Genomic DNA, 19,954 nt, shown 5'->3' with positions numbered 1-19,954 from the left:
GCAGCATCTGACAATGGTTCTGATACTATAGGTTGGAAGTTCTATCTGGGAAACTGGTACTTTAGAAAAGAAAGCTGAGCTACAAAATCAGGGTCCAGCAGTCACATGGATAAATATGTTTTATTTTTTTTTAATAAAGCAAAAAAAAGATGATAGTATCTCCTAGTTCTGAATAGTGGGTACTTGGGGCTTTTCTTGTAGTCTAGACTGCAGGCCTGGCATGCATGACCCAGCCTGTCAGTGGGTAGTTGAGGATACGTGTGACATCCCTGGCTCCTGTCCTTTCATTGCTCTACAGAAATGCTTACTTGCCTGCACTTTTCAGCATTATGATTTATGTTCTATGATTTTAAATTATGCCCTGTAATGAACTCTGGCATCTTAAGTTTCAGGCTAAAAATGAATAGATCTAGTAACTGTAATAGAATTTATTTAAATGTTGAAATGGCTCTAGAAGGAACTCGGGTATAAATATATCCTTTCTACCAACCTGGGGTTCAAACTTCCCTGGCTAGATGAAGGTTAACCCTAAAATGCTACATAATTAGAATCTCAGCCCTCCTTCTGTTCGCCTCTGTCCTGTGAGCCGCAGTGCCTGAGCTTCATTCTCCTAGTGCTGGCTTTTCCCTTGTTTTTGATGGAACAGTGCTATGATTTTTCCTGTCTAATTCCATTTTTCTCCTAGGTTTTTCAGGACAAGGCTTCCTGATGTCAGGTTGTCATGTTTTGCCTTGTCAGAATTGATGAAACAGTTTTTTACATTTGTGATTTACTGTAAAGTTGTGAGACTGATTAAAAGAAAAACAAACGGGCTTGGTAGAGCTTATACACATAAACATGTTTCAATATCCTGAGTAGTCCCTGAAGGAGGTCATGTATTTGTTGCAATATAACCCTTATTCAAAAATTTTTGAAATGCCTCCTTCGGAATTGGCGTCAGAGCTACTTATAAGCCCACTCTGTAGTGACATCTATTATTTGATCATTAATGGGATTGCCAGTATTGCTTAGTACCAGTGTCTTTTGGAATTTTTCCTGAAAACAAAGTACCTTCAAAGTATGGAGGTTTTCCACTATTGAGAATATGCAAAATGCGCTCTAAGCTCTGTAAAGTTTTTTATCAAAGAGGTGTTTCCAAGACACACATTTCCAAAACATTTTTGTAACATCGTTGAACTGATGCCTAACTTTCCTAGGGAGCATGACCTTCTCGGGTACAGGTTATGGTGTGTTTGCTCCCAAATCAGTCTCTTCACCATGAATCCACACCTTCTAGTATTAGCCAGCACAGACTGGCCTGATAGATGGTGGGTTGGTTGTCTGATGTGTTCAGTTCCCACTTTTTTTTTTTTAATTTATTTATTAATTTAAAAAATAAAGAAACAAAATAAAACAACATACATAATCAGTAATTCACAATATCATCACTTAGTTGCATATTCATCATTTCTTAGAATATTTGCATTAATTCAGAAAAAGAAATAAAACGAACACAGGAAAGAAAAAAAAAAAAAGATTATAACTGCCATACCCCTTACCCCTTGCTTTCATTGATCACTAGCATTTAAACTAAAATTATTTTAGCATTTGTTCCCCCTATTATTTATTTTTATTCCATATGTTTTACTCCTTTGTTGACAAGGTAGATAAAAGGAGCATCAGACACAAGGTTTTCACAATCACACAGTCACATTGTGACAGCTGTATCATTATTCAATTATCCTCAAGAAACATGGCTCCTGGAACACAGCTCTACATTTTCAGGCAGTTCCCTCCAGCCTCTCCATTACATCTTGAATAACAAGATGATATCTACTTGATGCATAAGAATAACCTCCAGGATAATCTCTCGGCTCTGTTTGGAATCTCTCAGCCATTGACACTTTGTCTCATTTCCCTCTTCCCCCTTTTGGTCAAGAAGGTTTTCTCAATCCCTTGATGCTAAGTCTCAGCTCATTCTAGGGTTTTCCTCAATCCCTTGATGCTGAGTCTCCGTTCATTCCAAGATCTCTGTCCCACGTTGCCAGGAAGGTCCACACCCCTGGGAATCATGTCCCATGTAGAGAGGGGTAGGGTGGTGAGACTGTTCATTGTGTTGGCTGGAGAGAGGGGCCACATCTGAGCAACAGAAGAGGCTCTCTTGGGGGTGACTCTTAGGCCTAAATTTTAAGTAGACTTGACCTATCCTTTGCAGGGTTAAGTTTCATATGAACAAACCCCAAGACTGGGGGCTCTGCCTATAGCTTTGGTTGTCCACACTGCTTGTGAGACTATCAAGAATTCAACTTGGGGAAGTTGAATTTCTCCCCATTCTCACCACTCCCCAAAGGGGGCTTTGCAGATACTTTTCCACTCACTGATCAAATCACTCTGGGATTCATCAGGGCATCACTCAGGACAAACCAGCAAAATTTCATGTCCTACCTGAGATTCCAAGTACTTATGGCGTTCAAACTATCTACATAAGTTATATTAGGAAATGCACTAGTCAAAATATAAATTTTGTAACTAATAAACATTTTTTGCTTTAGTCTCACGCAGAAGGTGACATTTTAAAATATTAATTACCATCTATTTTCAGTACCCTGCAATAATGACATTCCTTTGTTCTTCCTCATGCAAAAACATTTTTAAAATTGTACCTTGTACATTTCACTATTATTATACACTCTAGGCATTCCTAGATTATACCATCTCAATCTTTAACATCTATCTTTCTTTCTGATTTCATTTATGTCCCCAGCCCTCCTCCCTCTATCATTCTCACATGCACAATACTACCTAACTGTAATATAATTATGTTAAAACACTGAATGAAGCTGCATGTCAGTTCCCACTTTTTAATTCTCAGGCAGGATCTGTTTGATTTAGTTTCTGAGTATCCATATGATCACAGTGATCAAAATGTATGTAATTGAGAAGAAAATGCAAAGCAGAATGTATAATTGTATAGTTTTTATGCAAAAACTCTCAAACTTGAGATATCTGTTCCAGCCATTCTCTTTCTATAACTGATCATTGTGCTCATTTCTACTGAAGGAATTATCTGAAGCTGAGAACCAGTTTAAGAGGATTATTGAATTCTACCCCAATGAGGGACTTGATTGCTTGGCCTACTGTGGAATTGGAGAAGTGTATTTGAAGAAAAACAGGTTAGTACAGATGACAGTCCTTTAAGGCTCTGAGCCGTAACTCATTCAAAGTCTAATGTGGTGATAAGTCCTTAGCTAGAATTACTTACTTTGAGGGCCTGACGTTTTTATACCACTATTCATTCTTAAATAAGGCAGGGACAATCAGTTTAATTCCCGATGCTTCCTTTATTTTGAATGTAATAGAAAGTAATAGAATAATTTGAAATGAAGGAATTCATATTGTTATGTTAAAGGGTGTGTCATCTATAAATGATGACAGAATTGATGGCAAGTAGTACTCTCTCTAAAAGTTTGGTTATATAATTTTTTTGTTAAATACCTATTCAAAAGAATAACCTATATGAAGATGGTTTTAGTAATAGGTAAAGTGTATGTTGAAAGACACTTGAAATTAGAAATAAAGATCTTTCTGAACTTCTAGAGTACTAGAATCCTGACTCACAGTTTTACCTGTAATATGTCTCCTAATCTTATCTCTACCGTCGTCTCATCCTTTGGGAGCAGGATTATGTCGTGAGTTAAAAAGCAAATCTCCCTGTTCCTGCCAGTTATTCCTAATATAGATATAGGTAGGTTGGCTATATGTAAAGAATTAATACCTGACTAATTGAATATCACTCATAACTTTAATTCTTTTAAAAATTTCATCTACCTTTTTTAGAGGAAATGTTATGAGACTATGATACCCTTGGGAACCCAGTCTTAGGGGATGCCAGAACCTTTATAGATCGTTTTAAGTTACCACAGATATTTTTACTTCCTAAAAGTTACTGTCTTGGCCATGCTGGATTGTGTTAAGGGTCCAGGTAGGTGGAGGGAAGTGAAGAGTTAACAGTTGCCTTTGTGGTAATAGCATATGAAATTCATTTCAAGGTTTGAGGTAAATCATTTAAGACATATCTATTTGATAAAGGTTTAATGCAGTGGCCTGTGGAGATATTCACAAGATCTAGAGAGTAACGTAAAGGTGTAAAATCATGGAAACGTAGCAAACTAAAAAAGTGTTTGCTGTGTCATAAGGCATTTACATTTAAATTTCCCATTAATACTTTGTGGAGTTAAATTAAGCCTAATATGCCATTTCCAGCTGTTGTGAAGTTGAGGTACTGGTTTAAAGTCCTGCTATTTATAGCCGTCTTATGGAGGATGAGGGTCTAGCTTTTCTCCAGACGAATCTTTATGTACCCATAGGCAAAAAGAAGATATTAAATTGGGAACCATTTCAGGACTGGGGAAAGCAGGAAGTGTTCTTTCTTCTGTCATCTAAAGAGAATAATAATGATTTGCTTAACTTTATAATCTAGCATTTTAATACTCTTTTATTGAATGGGTTGTGAAAGTATTATTTCAAACCATGAATCATTTCAGAAACAAATCATTTCAAATTTGTAGTTAAAACCATTTAAATACACACTCTGTCAAAAGTAATTCACTGCTTAATGGTCAAAGAAAGGTGTCCAGAAAACATGATCCTTTTGTTTTTTCAGCAGTGAGGTTTTCACTGTAGATACCATAATACAGTCAAGTAAAAGAAAAAAAAATTCATGTGTTTATAATTAGTTGAAGTGGTAGAGGGTTGCTACTTCTCTATGACAATCTAATTAGCATAATAACAACACAAATACAAATAAAACAAATTATTCAGTTTTCTGTTTTTAAGTGTTGGAAACTTTAAAAAAAATATCACAACTTTAGTAGACCAATATGCACCTATCGTAAGAAACTGGTATCCAGGGCAGAATTATGTTTAACTTATAGTACTTTTATAGCAAACAGCAATAATGCCTTTTTTTTTTTTTTTTTAAGAAAACACAGGTTATACTGAAATTTGTGTCCAGTGATCAAATGTGCTCTTACTCCTAAGCATGAAATCTCTCTGTGACTTTTGCTGGGCTGAATGAAAATATCATATAACATCTTTAATACCTTCTTTCTTCATAATTATGACTCTAGATATGCAGATGCTCTTACTCACTTTGAGAAAGCAAAAACCTTGATTGGTCGCCTTCCTGGAGTATTAACCTGGCCCACAAGTAATGTGGTTATTGAAGAGACTCGGCCAGGGAAAATAAAGGTAACCCTTTCTTCCTGCACAGTGTTTCTTACCAACCATAAAAGCCCATCTGCATTGACTAAGGCCTCAGAGTATACAGTGGCTGCAGTATTCTATTCCCACCTCCCCCACATGCATCTCCCCATTAAAGACTGATGAAGATCACTAATATTTATTAATGTTTCCTACGTGCCAGTTGTGTGCTTTCATTTACACCTACAGCAGCTTTACAAGATGAGTGGTATTATTATGTCCATTTCATAGATGAGGAACATCGAGTTTAGGAAAATTAATTGATGAACTCATGGTTAAACAGTTAGAAAGTTGTGGAGCTGGGGCTTGAATCTGGCCATTGTGACTTCAGAATGTGCATTGTTAAGCTGTATGTTGCATTGGTTGTGCTTAGAAAAAGGCATGGCATCACTGTTTCATCGTAGTTACTGCAGTTATTGAGATGGTCCTTGAAAACCTGGAAAATATGACTTTTGCCTCATTCAGAAGCAAAAGGATGCTTCACTGTTTCTGGAGAGAATAAGATATTTGTGAATTGATTGGGATAGGCCTTTATTTGTGCTGAACTTTAGCATATATTCAGAATGTGCATTTGGCTGGAGATTTTAAAAGCATAGAGGTCAACTCTTTAAATTCAACGATAGAAATGCAATTAAAAAGTAGGTAAATGACTTGAATAGACATTCTGCAAAGAAGATATGCAAATGGCTAGTAAGCAAGTTGCAGAATGCCCAGTATCATTAGTCATCAAGGAAATGCAAATCTAAACCACAATGAGATACCGCTTCACACCCACTAGGATGGCTAGTATAAAATAAAAAAGCATGTAATAAATGTGGTGAGGATGTGGAGAAATCAGAAGACTGCTGTCCAGGAGAAAGGAAAATATATCTTCTTATAAAAACTTGCACACAAGTGTTTATAGCAACATTACATGGCCAATATGCACATGAAAAGATGCTCAATATCATTAGCCATTAGAGATATGCAAATCAAAACCACCATGAGATACCCATTTCACACCCATTGGAATAGCTCCTACTAAAAACAAACATGAAAAATAGCAAGTATGGGAGAGGCTGTGGAGAAATAGGAATGCTCATTTTTTGTTGGGGGGAATGGAAAACGGTACAACGCTGTGGAAGACAGTTTGGTGGTTCCTCAGAGTGAAGTATAGAATTACCATATGACCTGGCAATCCCATTTTCAGTATATACCCCAAAGGCGTTTGAACGCAGATGTTCATAATGGCATTTTTCACAGCAGCCAAAAAAGGAAGCAACTGGAGTGTCTAGTTAGATGAATAAACAGATGAATGGATAAACAAAATGTGGTATATCCATTCAATGGAATATTAGTTATAAAAAGGAATGACGTGATACATGCAGTGACGTGGATGAACCTTGAAGACATCATTTCACGTCATGTGAAATATGCCAGACATGTTGTACGATCTCACTGATATGAAATAATTAGAATACGCAAATTCACAGAATCAGCAATTAGAATACAGGCTTCAAGAGGGCTGGAGGTAGGAAATGGAGAGTGAATGCTTAATTGGTACAGAATTTGTTTAGGTCGATGGAAAAGTTTTGCTGATGGATGGTGATGATGGTAGCACAACATTGTGAATGTAATTAAAATTACTCAATTATATATTTGAATATGATTAAAAGGAGAAATTTTAGGTTATACATATGTTTTCAGAATATAAAAGGGGAAAAAAAAGGCAACCTACCATATGACTTTACAACACAGTCTGTGTACAACACAGTCTTGTGTACAACACAGTGAATCCTAATGTCAATTACTGACGATAGTTAATAGTGAAATTATTACGATTACAGCAAAGGTGCCACTCTAAAGCATACTTTTATTAATAAGGCAAACTGTGGAGGGGGGTAGTACATGGGACCTCTATTTTCTGCCTGATATTTCTGTAAACCTACAACTTCTCTAATACAAAATTAAAAATAATCCACAGGGCGGGCCACGGTGACTCAGCAGGCAGAATTCTCGCCTGCCATGCCGGAAATCTGGATTCGATTCCCGGTGCCTGCCCATGCAAAAAAAAAAAAAAAATGATGCACAAAACATGAGTATTGTTGGATTCCTTTTATCACATTAGATTAAGGTACTGTGGAGCTTTTGAGAGCATTAACCAGCACTGAAAGCATAAACTGAATCTCTTAGGAGCTTAAATAGCAAAGCAGAAGTTCCCCAGGGTGTGAACAAGCCCAGGTAACAGGATTCAAGGAGGTTGATGAATGAGAGTGTTCGGATCCTAGCTGCTGTGACACTGGGAAAAAGGAAAAAGTCCTATTCTCAGGATCATCCTAAGGGTTCATTCTACTTAACTCATTCCCCTCTAAATGTTTAAAAGTGATTTCTAAGAGGTGTAAATTATAAAGTGAGGTTTGGTGATTATAACACAGAACAGGACTTCGATTCTTACTCTGAAATCCTGGAAAACATTTTTTTGGGTCCAGTCCTTCTCTCTCTGTCTTTTTTTCTTTCTAGCTATCTCTTTTAACATATCTTTGCTTCAGTTTCCTTTTAGATGAAAAATCTTTAAACATTGCATGTAGTTTGTTCTTGGCTAAAAAAGTTCAGTCATTCCTTTGCTGAAATATTTTGATGGCAAGAAGTTATTGAAGTCATAGCGTTTTCCTTAACAAATTAGTGTTGTAATAGTAACATTTTTATTTTTATTTTAGACCGTGCTAGATAAATTTATTGAAGAATGTAAGTTCCCTCCTGTGCCAGATGCTGTCTGTTCCTATCAGAAGTGCAATGGATATTCCAAAATCCAGATATACACAAGTGATCCAGACTTCAAGGTGAATTACAGTTCACACTTCTAGCCACTGTTTCATTATAGCTACTTATTCTTCAGGAAGCTAAATGAGATGGTTACCTCTGATTTGTTGCAATTCTAATCTCTGGTGTGATTGGAGTCCTAGAATTTAAAGGCCATTGTGATCAGGGAATTATCCCTAGAGACTAAATTTGAGGCCAAGCCTGGCACTTATTTGAGTAAGTCATCAGGCCTTACTTTATTGAAGAAGAGAGTAGCTGCCCACTGTCCCACCATCCCTGGTTCACTTATAAAATATCTGTAAAGAAGATACATTCTAGGTACAGAAGCATTCTGCACCCCAGGAGGACATGCAGTGTTATGTCTGCCAGCTGAATGCACACAGCTCTCTGTCTTAATATGTGTGTTGTGTGTATGTGTGTTTAGACCACTTCTGTGAATTTAAAATTTTTCAAATGTTTCCCCTGTCCCCCAGGGATTTATACGGATCAGCTGTTGCCAGTGCTGTAAAATAGAATTTCATATGAACTGTTGGAAGAAGTTAAAAGCATCCATGTTTGATGACAAAATTGACAAGGTAAGATATAAGAGTGTCTGGATTTTTTTAGTATGTTTGTTGCATATTGATTCCCCCCCCCACCAGGAATTTTCAGGAAGAGAGTCTTAAATGAATAAAAATTACTTTGAGCATCCTAGACATATTTAGAGAGCTTTGAATTTAAATTAATATTAAAGTGGAGTCTTAGTTTACCTACCACTATTGTAAGTCTTAAAATTGGGTAGAGTGCAATATTAGTGGTCCGTAAGGGGGTAGGGGCAAGGAGTAAGGGGTATGGGGTAGTGGGGTTTTCTTTTTTCTTTTTATTTCTTTTTCTGGAGTAAAGCAAATGTTCTAAAAATGATGGTGGTGATGAATACACAACTGTGTGATGATGTCGTGAGCCACTGATTGGATGCTTTGGATGGATTGTACGGTGTGTGAATAGATCTCAAAGAAACAGGAAAGTGGAAAATAGACTTTTTATTTTTTTAAAAATTTTTTGTTTTGTTTCATAGAGTTTTGAAGGCAGCATTACTAGAGGCCTTAATGAGCCGTTCAACTGCCTTTTGATTTATTGATGAACTCAATAAGTGTTGTCACTGATTATGTTATATTCAACAATATGTAATTGATATCAAAAATTAGAACTTAGATGTCTGATTTTAAAATATAGACTTTAAATTATGCACTGACAATTTCAGTCCTTCAGGGATTTTTCATTTAACCACTTTAAAGTTTTGATTATGGAATTAGGGTCTTGAAATTTTTATGTTTTATCAAAGCTTGATAGAGCTAAGAAGCCAACTTAAATTGGGGTTTCTCTTGATTCTCAAGAAAATGGTATTAATTACCATTAGCTAGAAATATTTTGAAAGAAGGCACAATTTTCAAATCTTATTTGCATTTCTATATTAGTTTCTGATCTACATAAGCTATGGGCTTATGGTACAGGAAAAGAAAACCTTTCTCTATCCTGTATAGGGTCATATATTCCACTGGCCTTTATGGAGAGGAGGAGGTTAAGGAAGTTGTGCTAGGTGTCTGTTAGAGATAGGGATTATTCGAGTTTGGTAGAAATAAATTCTCACATTTTATGCATTTTCATACAGTTAACTAAAAATATAATGATATAATACCTGTTGTCACTGAATCAATCTGGTGTGTCTTGGACTTACCTAAAGTGAGGTTCTCCAACTGTATACTGTCTATTAGTGGTCTCACCCATTTCTATGGTTTGAAATACCTCTGTAAATTAGTGAGCTTTCACTAGGTTATACTGAAGCAGCATGCAACCTACATCTTAGTAGCTCATAAGAAGAGTAGTTCATTCCTTGCTTCTGTTGCCTGTCCTACAACTGGACAGTTGCCAGCTGGGGTTGGCCTGTAGCAATTCAACTCTGTTTCTGAACCCAGGTTGAAGAGTGACCCTAATCTGGAGCCTGTTTTTGTGGCTGATGGAAAAGAGCAATGGCCATTCCATGCAGGGTTTCTTAGAGCTTTTGCTTAGATATGGTGCACGTCATGTCTACTCACCTTGCATTGAGCAAAGCAAGTCACGTGGTCAACTCTACACCTCCTACAGGGAGGATCTGAGAGTCTCAGGGCAATGAGTAGGGACGTCCGGTACCTCCGTGAAGGAGGCTTAAGACCAACCGTGTCTTGACTGTACCTAATGGATAAAAAAGATATAGAGGTATATGTTTATTTCCTCTAGACTTATACTCTTATTATTTTTTTAATCAAATAGGATTTTCTGCAAGGAGTTTGTCTTACCCCTGACTGTAAAGGTGTCATTTCCAAGATTATCATCTTCAACAGTTGTGGTCGAGTTAAATGTGAAGTAAGTATCTCATAAAGGGGAACTCTTAATCTCTTGTTAACCAAAATGCTCAAACCTTTAAAACATTTAACTTTGTGAAAGTTGTGTGGTTTGTATCTTGTCCTTTCCCAGGAACGAATAAGTTGCTTTATTTAAGAAAAAGAAAAGATGGGAAACATTAGGAAATATATTTCCTAATAAGAAAAGATTTTCCTTTCTTTGTCTTTTTGTTTTCTTTTTTTTTTAGCATGTTATTGTCTGCTTTTGATAACTTTGCTTTCTTAATCTTCAGTAGTTTTTGGGTATTGGAGGGGTGCGGGTTCTTAGGGAAGGGACAGCGTGCCACATGGGGTTACTTTATTATACGATAGAGTCACAACTGGGTAATTGTGATGGTCTTTGTAGTTTATCTGGTCTGCTTACTCTTAATTTAAAAAAAAAACTCCTTCCTAAAGTGTGTCTAGTCTCTTCCTAAAGTTGTCTATCTTCTTTTCAGTAAATTGTTTTGCTAAAGCTTTTTGGGTTTTTGTCTGGGTCAGAGTGTGCTCACTATTCTCTGTCAAATTGAACATTGTGTGTGCTTCTGAAATACTTTGTTACTTGTGGTTTTGTGCTTAATGTCATGGAGTATGAGACAAATTTTGGATGTCTTTGTTTTATTTAAAGTTTGAACACAAGGTCATAAAAGAAAAGGTTCCTCCAAGGCCTATTCTGAAACAGAAATGTTCTAGGTAAGATTTTTAACAATCAGTCAGTAGTTTAATGATGTCTTTTATAATACAATTCTGTTAAATGCAGATTTCTGAATTATGCTGTTTTTTTCCTAAAATCAGCTGTACACCCATTACGTTACATACATAGCTGTACAACGTTAAAAATGATTAGATATTTAACGCTTAGAGAGAAGCTTAGAATGGTTGAATGCTAAAAACATGAATCGGAAGTATTATTTGGTGGTTGAATTTCAAAGCAAAATTATGACATTTGTTACTGTAAAAATAATAGATTTGGTATTGATTAAAAATTATATACATAGCCCTCAGTTGTTTAAACTTTAATTATTGAAGCTTTTTTCCTCTCTATCTCTGTGGCAGACATTTTGAACTTATGATCATTTCTCACCTTTGAAATACTCAGCGTACTGTGATAGTCACAAATATTCACTTCTCTGTAGCTTCTTTGTTCAGATTAAATAATTCCAGTCCCGTTTTCTTTTCTTTTTGGTCCTGCTTTTGGATTTTCATTCTAAGAAGTGATTTTTCCCCCCACCATTTGTGACCAAGAAAAAGCAAAAGAAAAAATGGACAGAATTATTTGTCATAGAAAATGCATTGTAACCAGAGCCAAATTCTAGTGGTGGGGGCCATTACTGGGATTTGAAAATTATACTTTACTCTAGGATCTTTCTTTGGAATGAGAGTTTACGTGTGCTATCTTGCTGAATGATTTGTATTATTCCTGTATTCATTAAAGAATGACATAACGACATGAAAATAACATCTATACAATCTTTACATGTCATACTAAGTTAGAAGTCACTCAGTCGTTGAGGTTCTTGTTTTCATGAACCAAGTGCCCTTGTTTTGAATTGGCCGAATATGTCAGCAGTTCATGATATGTAACAGAAAGCACAGGTCAAGTTGTAACTGAAAAAGGAAATCTCCTAAATTACTGCTTAGAAAAAAGGTTTCTACAATAGAGAAAGGAGAACAGTTCTCTTAGCTTACAGCCAACATTGAATTATCACTAATCATAAATGTTTATCAGCTTAGAGAAGCAACAACTGAAAGAAGACAAAAGAGTGAAGAGAAAGATCCAGAAAATAGAAGCAAAAAGATTAGCACGAGAAAGATTGGAAGAGGACTTAAGAGAAAAAAATCCACCCAAAGTTGAAGAGCGGAAAGGTATGCAAAAGTCCAAGACATAAGAATAAAATATACTCTTCTTTTAAAGTACATTGGCATGTCTTATTGGGCCTTGTATGAATCATCATTGAATTGAACTTTAGATTTCAGTTACTGTTGTAATACGATCAGTGTCTCCTGCTGCCACCAGACAGAGAGGGGTTTGGTTCAGGTAGCACACAGGAATTCAGAATGCTCCCCTGCCATTAACTCTCTGCAAACTTCCCTTATTTCCTCACCTCTGAAATGAAGGTAGAAATAAAAGCTGACCTGCACCTTGAGTGTTTTGTAGTGCCCTATAAACTAGGTGGTTTCTAGTTTCACAGCTTTGAACTCTAAGTTAACTACTGATTGTTTGGAATAAGACTGTGTTCAAATAAAGGGGCAGTTCACAAAGGGTAACACTGAAGTGATCTAGTCTGGCCCCCTGTTTTAAGCTTGTGTTGTCATCGTTCCTTCATCAACATGGGAATGAATGTCTCATTGGTCATTTTACTGCTCCTGTGCGCCTGTTGTTTGGTATGTTGGCTTTCAGTCTTGAGTTGAAGTAAATTTTTCTCATCTTCTACTGTTAAACTTAATGCTTCCAAAATGAAATATTTTCTAGTTGCTGTCTTAAATTTTCATCTAGATTCCATTAATATCTCACAAGTCAGTCAAAGTTATCTTTCCTGTGGAACAGTTTTTCCATGACTGTATTTTCACTTAGCATGTTGAATGATTAAGCATATCCATGAAATGTGAAGTTTAGGCAGTTCATAAAGGTGGATCAGGAGTGTTGAAGGAAGAGATCTTTAAAGCAGCTAAGTTTGTAGATGTTACTCGAATGGTTCAGAGTGACATATATAAAGACACTTATTTTTGATAGTTTTACGTGATCTTTCATACCTTTTCGAACGTGTTAAGTATTTATATTCCTAATTAAAAATTCTTGAGTTGTTTATGTAAAGTGACATAAAGAATAATGCATTCTGAGTCATATTTTATATTATGATGTAATATTACATTAGTTATTTCTAAGTTTGTATCTTTGCAAATTATTCCTGTTTCTCCCATTAACTGGCCACTGTTACATTTATCTGTAGAAACTGTGGGATATGCTCAGAGTTGCCAGTTCGTTAATGACAGAATTCTACAATGCCTAAAGCAGTACTCAGAGAAGATTAAATCCGGCGTACTGAACTCTACCAAACTTCTCCAAGAATTGCTTTCCTGGAAGGTGTTAACCCCAGAAGACTACACAACGTGCTTTTCTAGCAGAAATTTTGTAAATGAAGCAGTGGACTTTGTCATTGGTCTCTTGGTACAAGAAAATAATAAAGTGAAGACAAGAATATTTCTGCATGTTTTGAGCGAGTTTCAAGAAATGGATCCAAAATTAGCCACCTGGATCCAGAAACTGAATAGTTTTGGTAGGTCATTTTATTCTAGAGAGAATGGGGGGCAGGAGGAAAGAGAAATGTAGTCTTCTGAATCCTTTTTCATTTTCCTATCATGTCTTTTTTTTTTTACAGCTTTTGTTCTAGTTTCCTAGAGCTTCCATAATAAGTACCACTAACTAGGTGGCTTACAACAACAGAAAGTTATTTCTTTATAATTCTGGAGATTCAAAGTCTGAAATCAAGATGACAGCAGAGCCAGGCTTCCTCTGAAGTCTTCTGGGCTCTGGCAGCAGCTTGCTGGCCATGGCATTCTTTAGCTTGTGGCGTAGCTCAGTCTCTGCCTCTGTCATCTGTTGTCTTTTGTCTCTGTGTCCAGATTCCTCTTATAAGGACACAAATCATTATAAACTTGGGCCCACTTTAATCTACTTTGGCCTCATCTTAACTAATAACATCTTCAAAGTCCCTGTTTCTAAATAGGGTCACATTCATGAAACTGGAAGTTAGGACTTGAATGTATCTCTTGGAGAACAGTTCAATCCATAACAGTTTTTTTTTTAATGCAAGACTGCAAATTTGTAATTAAAAAATACTATTTCTCCTTCATTCACAATTTTTAAGTAATGTTATATACAGGTTACAACGTACTTTCTCAAAAGTTGTTAATGCAAGGAAATTCAGTAAGAAAACCCAGACCTATGTTGTGCTAAACTATGTGTAAATGTGTAAAAAATGTAAATATTAGGCACCATTGCAAATGGTACCCGTGCTGTACATGTAACATCCTTGGGAATTGTGCATTTCAGTGACTGTTGAGATAGAAAAATCATCTATAAGTTAGCTTCAGGAAGGTGAAGTTGAGAGGGGAGAGTGGGCAGGATGAATTACTTCAGATCTCCTAAAGCAAATCTATATGTAAGGATTAAGAGAAAAACACCCAGGTATTGAACAGGGCTGTGAATCACAGGATTATAAAACTCCACTACTCTGTTCTGGCTTGTTCAATTGGAAGGGAAGGTTAAGGTAGAGCTCCAAGCAGGCCCTGTGCCCAGTGCTGTGCAGAGTTGCAGAAGCAACCCCAGAGAGCTATTGTTTGACACTAGACCATGATCTCTCTGGGTTCCTTCCACGGTTCCTTGTTTATCCTGGTGAGCATGGCAGCAAGTGGCCTGGCATGGAACTGTAGATAGTTCAATTGGCAGATGCCAGATAAAAGACCAAAAGGAGCCACAGTGAGAGCACGTTCTTCAGTAGCAGCTCACAAAGTAGAGCCTGCCAAGCCTCTGAGAGCCACCACCTCCTGCCTGAGATGTAGGGGCTATCAGAATTCTAGGGTTTCAGAGAACATGTTGGTAAATGTCAGTGGAGACAAAGTAAGACGGCAAAAACCTCACTTGTCATAGATAACTAAGTGCTCTGCTTTGACCATAGGTCGACATGGGTTTCCGATCCCAGAAAATCACCCTTAAGTGAAAAACTTGTTGCTGTCATCTATTAACAATCCAATAAGTAAAGTATAAAGTCATCTTTTATTTTAATCTGATTTAGAAGACAGTGGGATTGAAGAAAACAGGCTTGTCTGGGTTACACTAATTGACAAGAGTACCGTCCGGTGTTACCCCAGTAAACTGCAGCATTTCAGACTTACAGTTCATTGTCAGAAAAAGTATATCTGTCTTTTTTATATAAAGGGTTTGTTCTGAAGCTTACAGGTGTTACTTTGTATTAATCAGGATTCTCTAGAGAAACAGAACCAACAAGATATATGTGTATATGTGTATGTAAATATATTAAGGAATTTATTATGAGGAATTGGCTCAGGTGATTGTGTGTGTGTGTGTGTGTGTGTGTGTGTGCTGTCAAGTCCAAAGGAAATTCTGATAAGAATGATGCTAAAAACTTGAGTCCAAATCCATAGGGGAGGCCAGCAGGCTGGAAACACAAGGAGGAGGGCAGTGTGTCTTATTGAGGCAGAATTCGTTCTGGAATCCTCAGTTCTCTGTTTAAACTGCCAACTGATGGCATTAGGCCCACCCATCCTATTAAGGATAATCTCCTTTACTCATAGTGAACTGATTGTAGATGCTAATCCCATCTGCGCAATATTGTCACAGCAACTTCTAGCCCATGTAGACCAAATGACTGGATGTCATCTCCTAGGCAAGTTGACACATAAGATTAACCATCACGCTTCAGTATGCATGTATGCATGCTATTTAAAGTTGTAATTTCTATTTAAAGTCATCAGATGAGTTTAAACATTTTAATTAACAAGGCTGAATTATGGCCCTGAGACGAAGCTCATATTTATTTAAATGCAGTTTTCCAATTCCTGAAATTTTATTTCCTTCTCACAAAAAATCTATACAGCTTTGTCACACCATGAGCACATTTAACATAGGAGGCCAGTTTATGTGCTCAGCAAAGAGAAGAGCAAGGGAGAGTAAGCAGGCAAACTAGAATAGGTAAAGAGAAGGAACCCAGCAGCAGGAGCACAGGTGAGGAAACGCATCCCAGCGGTAGATGGCTCTGCTGCCCGTCCCCTCGCTACACACCTGCTCTGAGGCAAACCGGACACGGCCCAGCGAATGTGGGATTTCCTCACTGGTGGTGAAGCCCTTTAGCATATGAGTATTTTACATGGTGATGGATTCTGATATTCAGAAATACATGCCTTTTAAGTGCCACTAACTGTTTCATCTGGGAGAAAAGCAACCCCCAGGAATTTAGACTGAGCAGTCCCGGCTTCGCTTGCTGGCTTTAGCCCCTGAGGCCCACAGAAGGGGTGACTGTGCCTGTTAGACCACAGTGGGGTCTTTAAACAGAGCTACTCTTTGCTTTTGGTGGCCGTTTGTCAGGATTAGGGTCCCTTTCCTGCCAGGAGTTTGTGTGAGGGTACAGCAGCTCCTTTTCCTGATGAGGAGAAGCAGGGAAAAGACGAGAAGAAGGGCCGGTTGCTTCTTATAGAGGAGGGTGAGGAGCCTGGAACTGGGGTGAGGAGCAGTTCTCAGGGGTGGAGTATGAACCCATCTGTGTCCTCTTTTAAAGGCGTTTGGGAAGCTCTTAACTATTATTGATGTTTTGTTCTATGGAACACAGTTGGAGTTCATGAAAGTCATTTTGAATTAATGAAGAAGTTATTGTTATAGGGTATTTGTAAAGGAATTTAATGCCTTAATTTCATCTCCTGAATCTAATAAAGGTAACTGTAATGGTAGAAGACTTTGGTTCACTTCATTTACTAATAAATGAAAACTATTTTTATTAGCATATCAATGTTAAATGGTGTCTCTTAAATGCATAACAGCATGAACAAATTTTTTCCCAGGTATTTAGACGTTTTCTCTGAAATTATAAGCATACCATAATGAAATTTCTTTCAGAATTGTGAAATTTGAATGTGATTTTACAGCAAGTAGTTTTCCCCTTCTGATTTGAGTTTTGTTTTTATTACAGGCTTGGATGCCACAGGAACTTTTCTTTCTCGTTGCGGTGAATCTCTTAAGGAACTTGATTTTAGCATCCTGACTTTTCTCTGGAACGAGAAATATGGAAATAAATTAGAGTCTCTTGAAGGAAAGAACATGGATTATTTATTTGAACCAACATCGGTGAAGTCAGCACGCTGCTTCATATGGCTACTAGAAGAACACAGAGAGAAGTTTCCAGCATTGCAGAGTGCTTTAGATGAGTTCTTTGATATATTGGGTATGTGGACCAAATTTAAGTTTATCTGTACTTTGTCTTTAAAAAAACTCTGTAAAGGATCTAGTTTATTTAAATACTTTAACAGGAAAAATAGTGAAGAACTGTAATGGTATAATTGATTTAGGGAAGTTAGTAATGAAAATAGTGATTTTTTTAAATGTCCTAAAACTCTTTTTTCTGTAGCAAGCTGAGTGTTGTAAAGATGTTGAGATGGATGGGTATGTTACATTAACAGCACACCATCCTATTCCTGTATTAGTTATTTTTACAGGGTCAATATAAATGAATCTACTATATTAGCAAATGATTTTATTTGTAGCATTCCATAAAACGTTGGACTGCAAAGCAGGTGATGTCTGCAGAATCTGGGACAGATACTACGTCTGTTTTGGTGGGCAGAGCCTAGAACTGGAAAGTAGGCTGTGGTTCATTTCAGCTTCTCCCCTAAATCAGTTCATTATCAACTTTTTGTGTAATCCTCCTGCTTCTGGGCTCTGAGCTAGATGTTGACGAGAAGTTCAGAAATGCTTATATGCTATCCCTGCCCTCAAGGAGCATATACTCTAGGAAAGGGGATAGGATGAAGGCACAAAAATCTGTAATGCAGCAGTAAGCCCAATAACAGAAGATCAGAGATAGTGCCGAGGGGTTCTAGGGAAGGGTTGAACACTTGGCATTCACCCTATAGAAGAGGTAAGTCTTGGTGCAGCAGTTAGAGCCCGAAATGGGCTGGGAACACTGAGGTGGAATTAGACAGGCGAACATGATGGGTTAGAGACACGAGTGGAGGTAGTCATGGGCCTGTTTGGGTAACAGCCTGGAATAGAGTTTGGCAGGAGAATAGGATAAGTAGCAGCTAATTCCTTAGCTCCTCTTGATCTTAGTTTCCTTATCATTAAAATGAGAGGATTTGTACCAAATGATTTGTGGTCCCCTTGTCTTCAAAATTCTAATAGTCTTAGATTCTAAATTAATTTCAGTCTCTTATCTCTATTATTTCATCTGTGTTTTATGATAATCATACCCCTCTTTGCCCCGGCATCATAGGTATTTAGGTATTGTCAGAAATTAAACTTTTAAATTCATGCTTCTTGTTTTAAAGAGTACATTGAAAGGTCCAGTCTTGTCCAAAAATGTCATACATATTAAACTTTAAATGCCATTTAAGGAACCGAAAAGCTTGTTTTTGTTGTGGTTCTTAGGAAAGTGCACACTCAAATATAGACGGCTTTATTTTTCCAGGGTACTTCTTCATGACTGGAAGGTGACATGCTCCTTGATAGCCTGAATTTATTGCCATCAGTTTGCTGCTGCTGGTAATAAAATGCTGCCCCGGGACTGAGCTTACAAAACCAGATGCATGTTTGGATCACAAAGCAAGAGAACTAGAAAGGATACAGTTTGCTCCCACTGTGCATTCTACATGATTCTTGTGTTCTGTATCTAAACTATACAAGGGGACTTGTGACTGTTTCTCTGCTTTTAGCCATGGAGTCGGAAGCCACCAACCTCAGATGACTGGCCAGCCCAACAGATTTTCAACCCCTGACAGTCTTCATTTTATCTCTTTTCATTTAAAGGAAGGTTTATGTTTCTTAAAACTTTTCAAGATCCACTGATCTCATAAACAAGCGTATTCAGTAATATTGTAGGGGCTCTCATAATTGGGAGCCCCAGTTTCCCTCCTGAACTCTGGATGCAGGCTTCTCTGTTGGAATTTCTGCAGTCTAGCTAAACCTGCATCTCCAGAGACCTATTTTTCTTGAATTTCTCTGAGAAGCATCTTGGTGTATTTAATTTTTAAGTAGGAAACACTGAAATTAATCTTGACTGTTCCTTTTCCTATTATCCCCAATCTTGTTTGTCACTAATCCAAGTGAGCTTTATCTTTGATCTTTATGTTTCCTCTCCAGCCCCACTGCCCTAGGCCAGTCCTATAATTCTATCTTCTATGATCTCATGATCACAGTAGCCTCCAAACTGGTTTCCATGCCTGTAAGCCCTCCCACTCCAAATCTTCCTCTTGTGTTACCCCTAGTTACTCTTCTAGAACCTCTGTTTGATCCTGCAGCTATTCTATTAGGGAAATGTTTGCTTAGCTTTGCCTACAAAAATAACGGGCATGGTCTCTGTGGGCTCATGCCCACTCTGTCCCACCTGCCCTCTTAAGTACACCTGCTGCTTCTCACTGTGCCCGAACTCACCTTGTGCTTTCCTGCCTCGGGTCTTTGCTGGTGCAGTTCTCCCAGTCCCCTCCCACTCCTCTGCCTGTTCATTTCAAGTCTAACTTAAATATCCTCTGCTCCCTGCAGCCCTTCTTGATCGCTTGGGCCTCTTCCCCTTAAAGACTTAATTTCTCCATCCTCTTTGTTTCCTTTTTACCTTATTGTGGAACTCAGCTGGCGGTGGGTAGTGGTATCTTCTATTGCCCATTTGCCACTTTTTCACTAGACCTTGAGCTCCTCTCATTGACGACAGGGACTGTTTTATGCATCTCTGTGTTCCCTACCTAGCATAGCGCTTGGCTCCTGGAAGGCACTTGAATTATGCTAAAGTGGATTG

The 19,954-nt window shown here is 37.6% G+C and overlaps 1 protein-coding gene across 4 annotated transcripts in view; it reads left to right on the top strand.

Moving 5' to 3' along the window:
- The window catches only part of TTC3 (tetratricopeptide repeat domain 3), a 98,242-nt gene that overhangs the window by 48,056 nt on the left and 30,232 nt on the right, over window positions 1-19,954 (top strand). For 3 of the 4 annotated variants that reach the window (XM_077119091.1, XM_077119092.1, XM_077119090.1), the window contains exons 20-28: window positions 3,040-3,152; window positions 5,109-5,229; window positions 7,938-8,060; window positions 8,514-8,615; window positions 10,327-10,419; window positions 11,065-11,129; window positions 12,166-12,302; window positions 13,388-13,714; window positions 17,141-17,392. In XM_077119091.1, coding sequence (XP_076975206.1) covers window positions 3,040-3,152; window positions 5,109-5,229; window positions 7,938-8,060; window positions 8,514-8,615; window positions 10,327-10,419; window positions 11,065-11,129; window positions 12,166-12,302; window positions 13,388-13,714; window positions 17,141-17,392 — 1,333 coding nt within the window. Of the gene's footprint in view, window positions 1-3,039; window positions 3,153-5,108; window positions 5,230-7,937; window positions 8,061-8,513; window positions 8,616-10,326; window positions 10,420-11,064; window positions 11,130-12,165; window positions 12,303-13,387; window positions 13,715-17,140; window positions 17,393-19,954 lie in introns of those variants that run through there. The other variant, XM_077119093.1, reaches the window with a different exon arrangement.

The sequence above is a fragment of the Tamandua tetradactyla genome, chromosome 10 (genome assembly GCF_023851605.1).
Source record: "Tamandua tetradactyla isolate mTamTet1 chromosome 10, mTamTet1.pri, whole genome shotgun sequence".
Lineage (NCBI taxonomy): Eukaryota > Metazoa > Chordata > Mammalia > Pilosa > Myrmecophagidae > Tamandua > Tamandua tetradactyla.
This window is presented reverse-complemented; position numbering and strand designations above follow the sequence as displayed.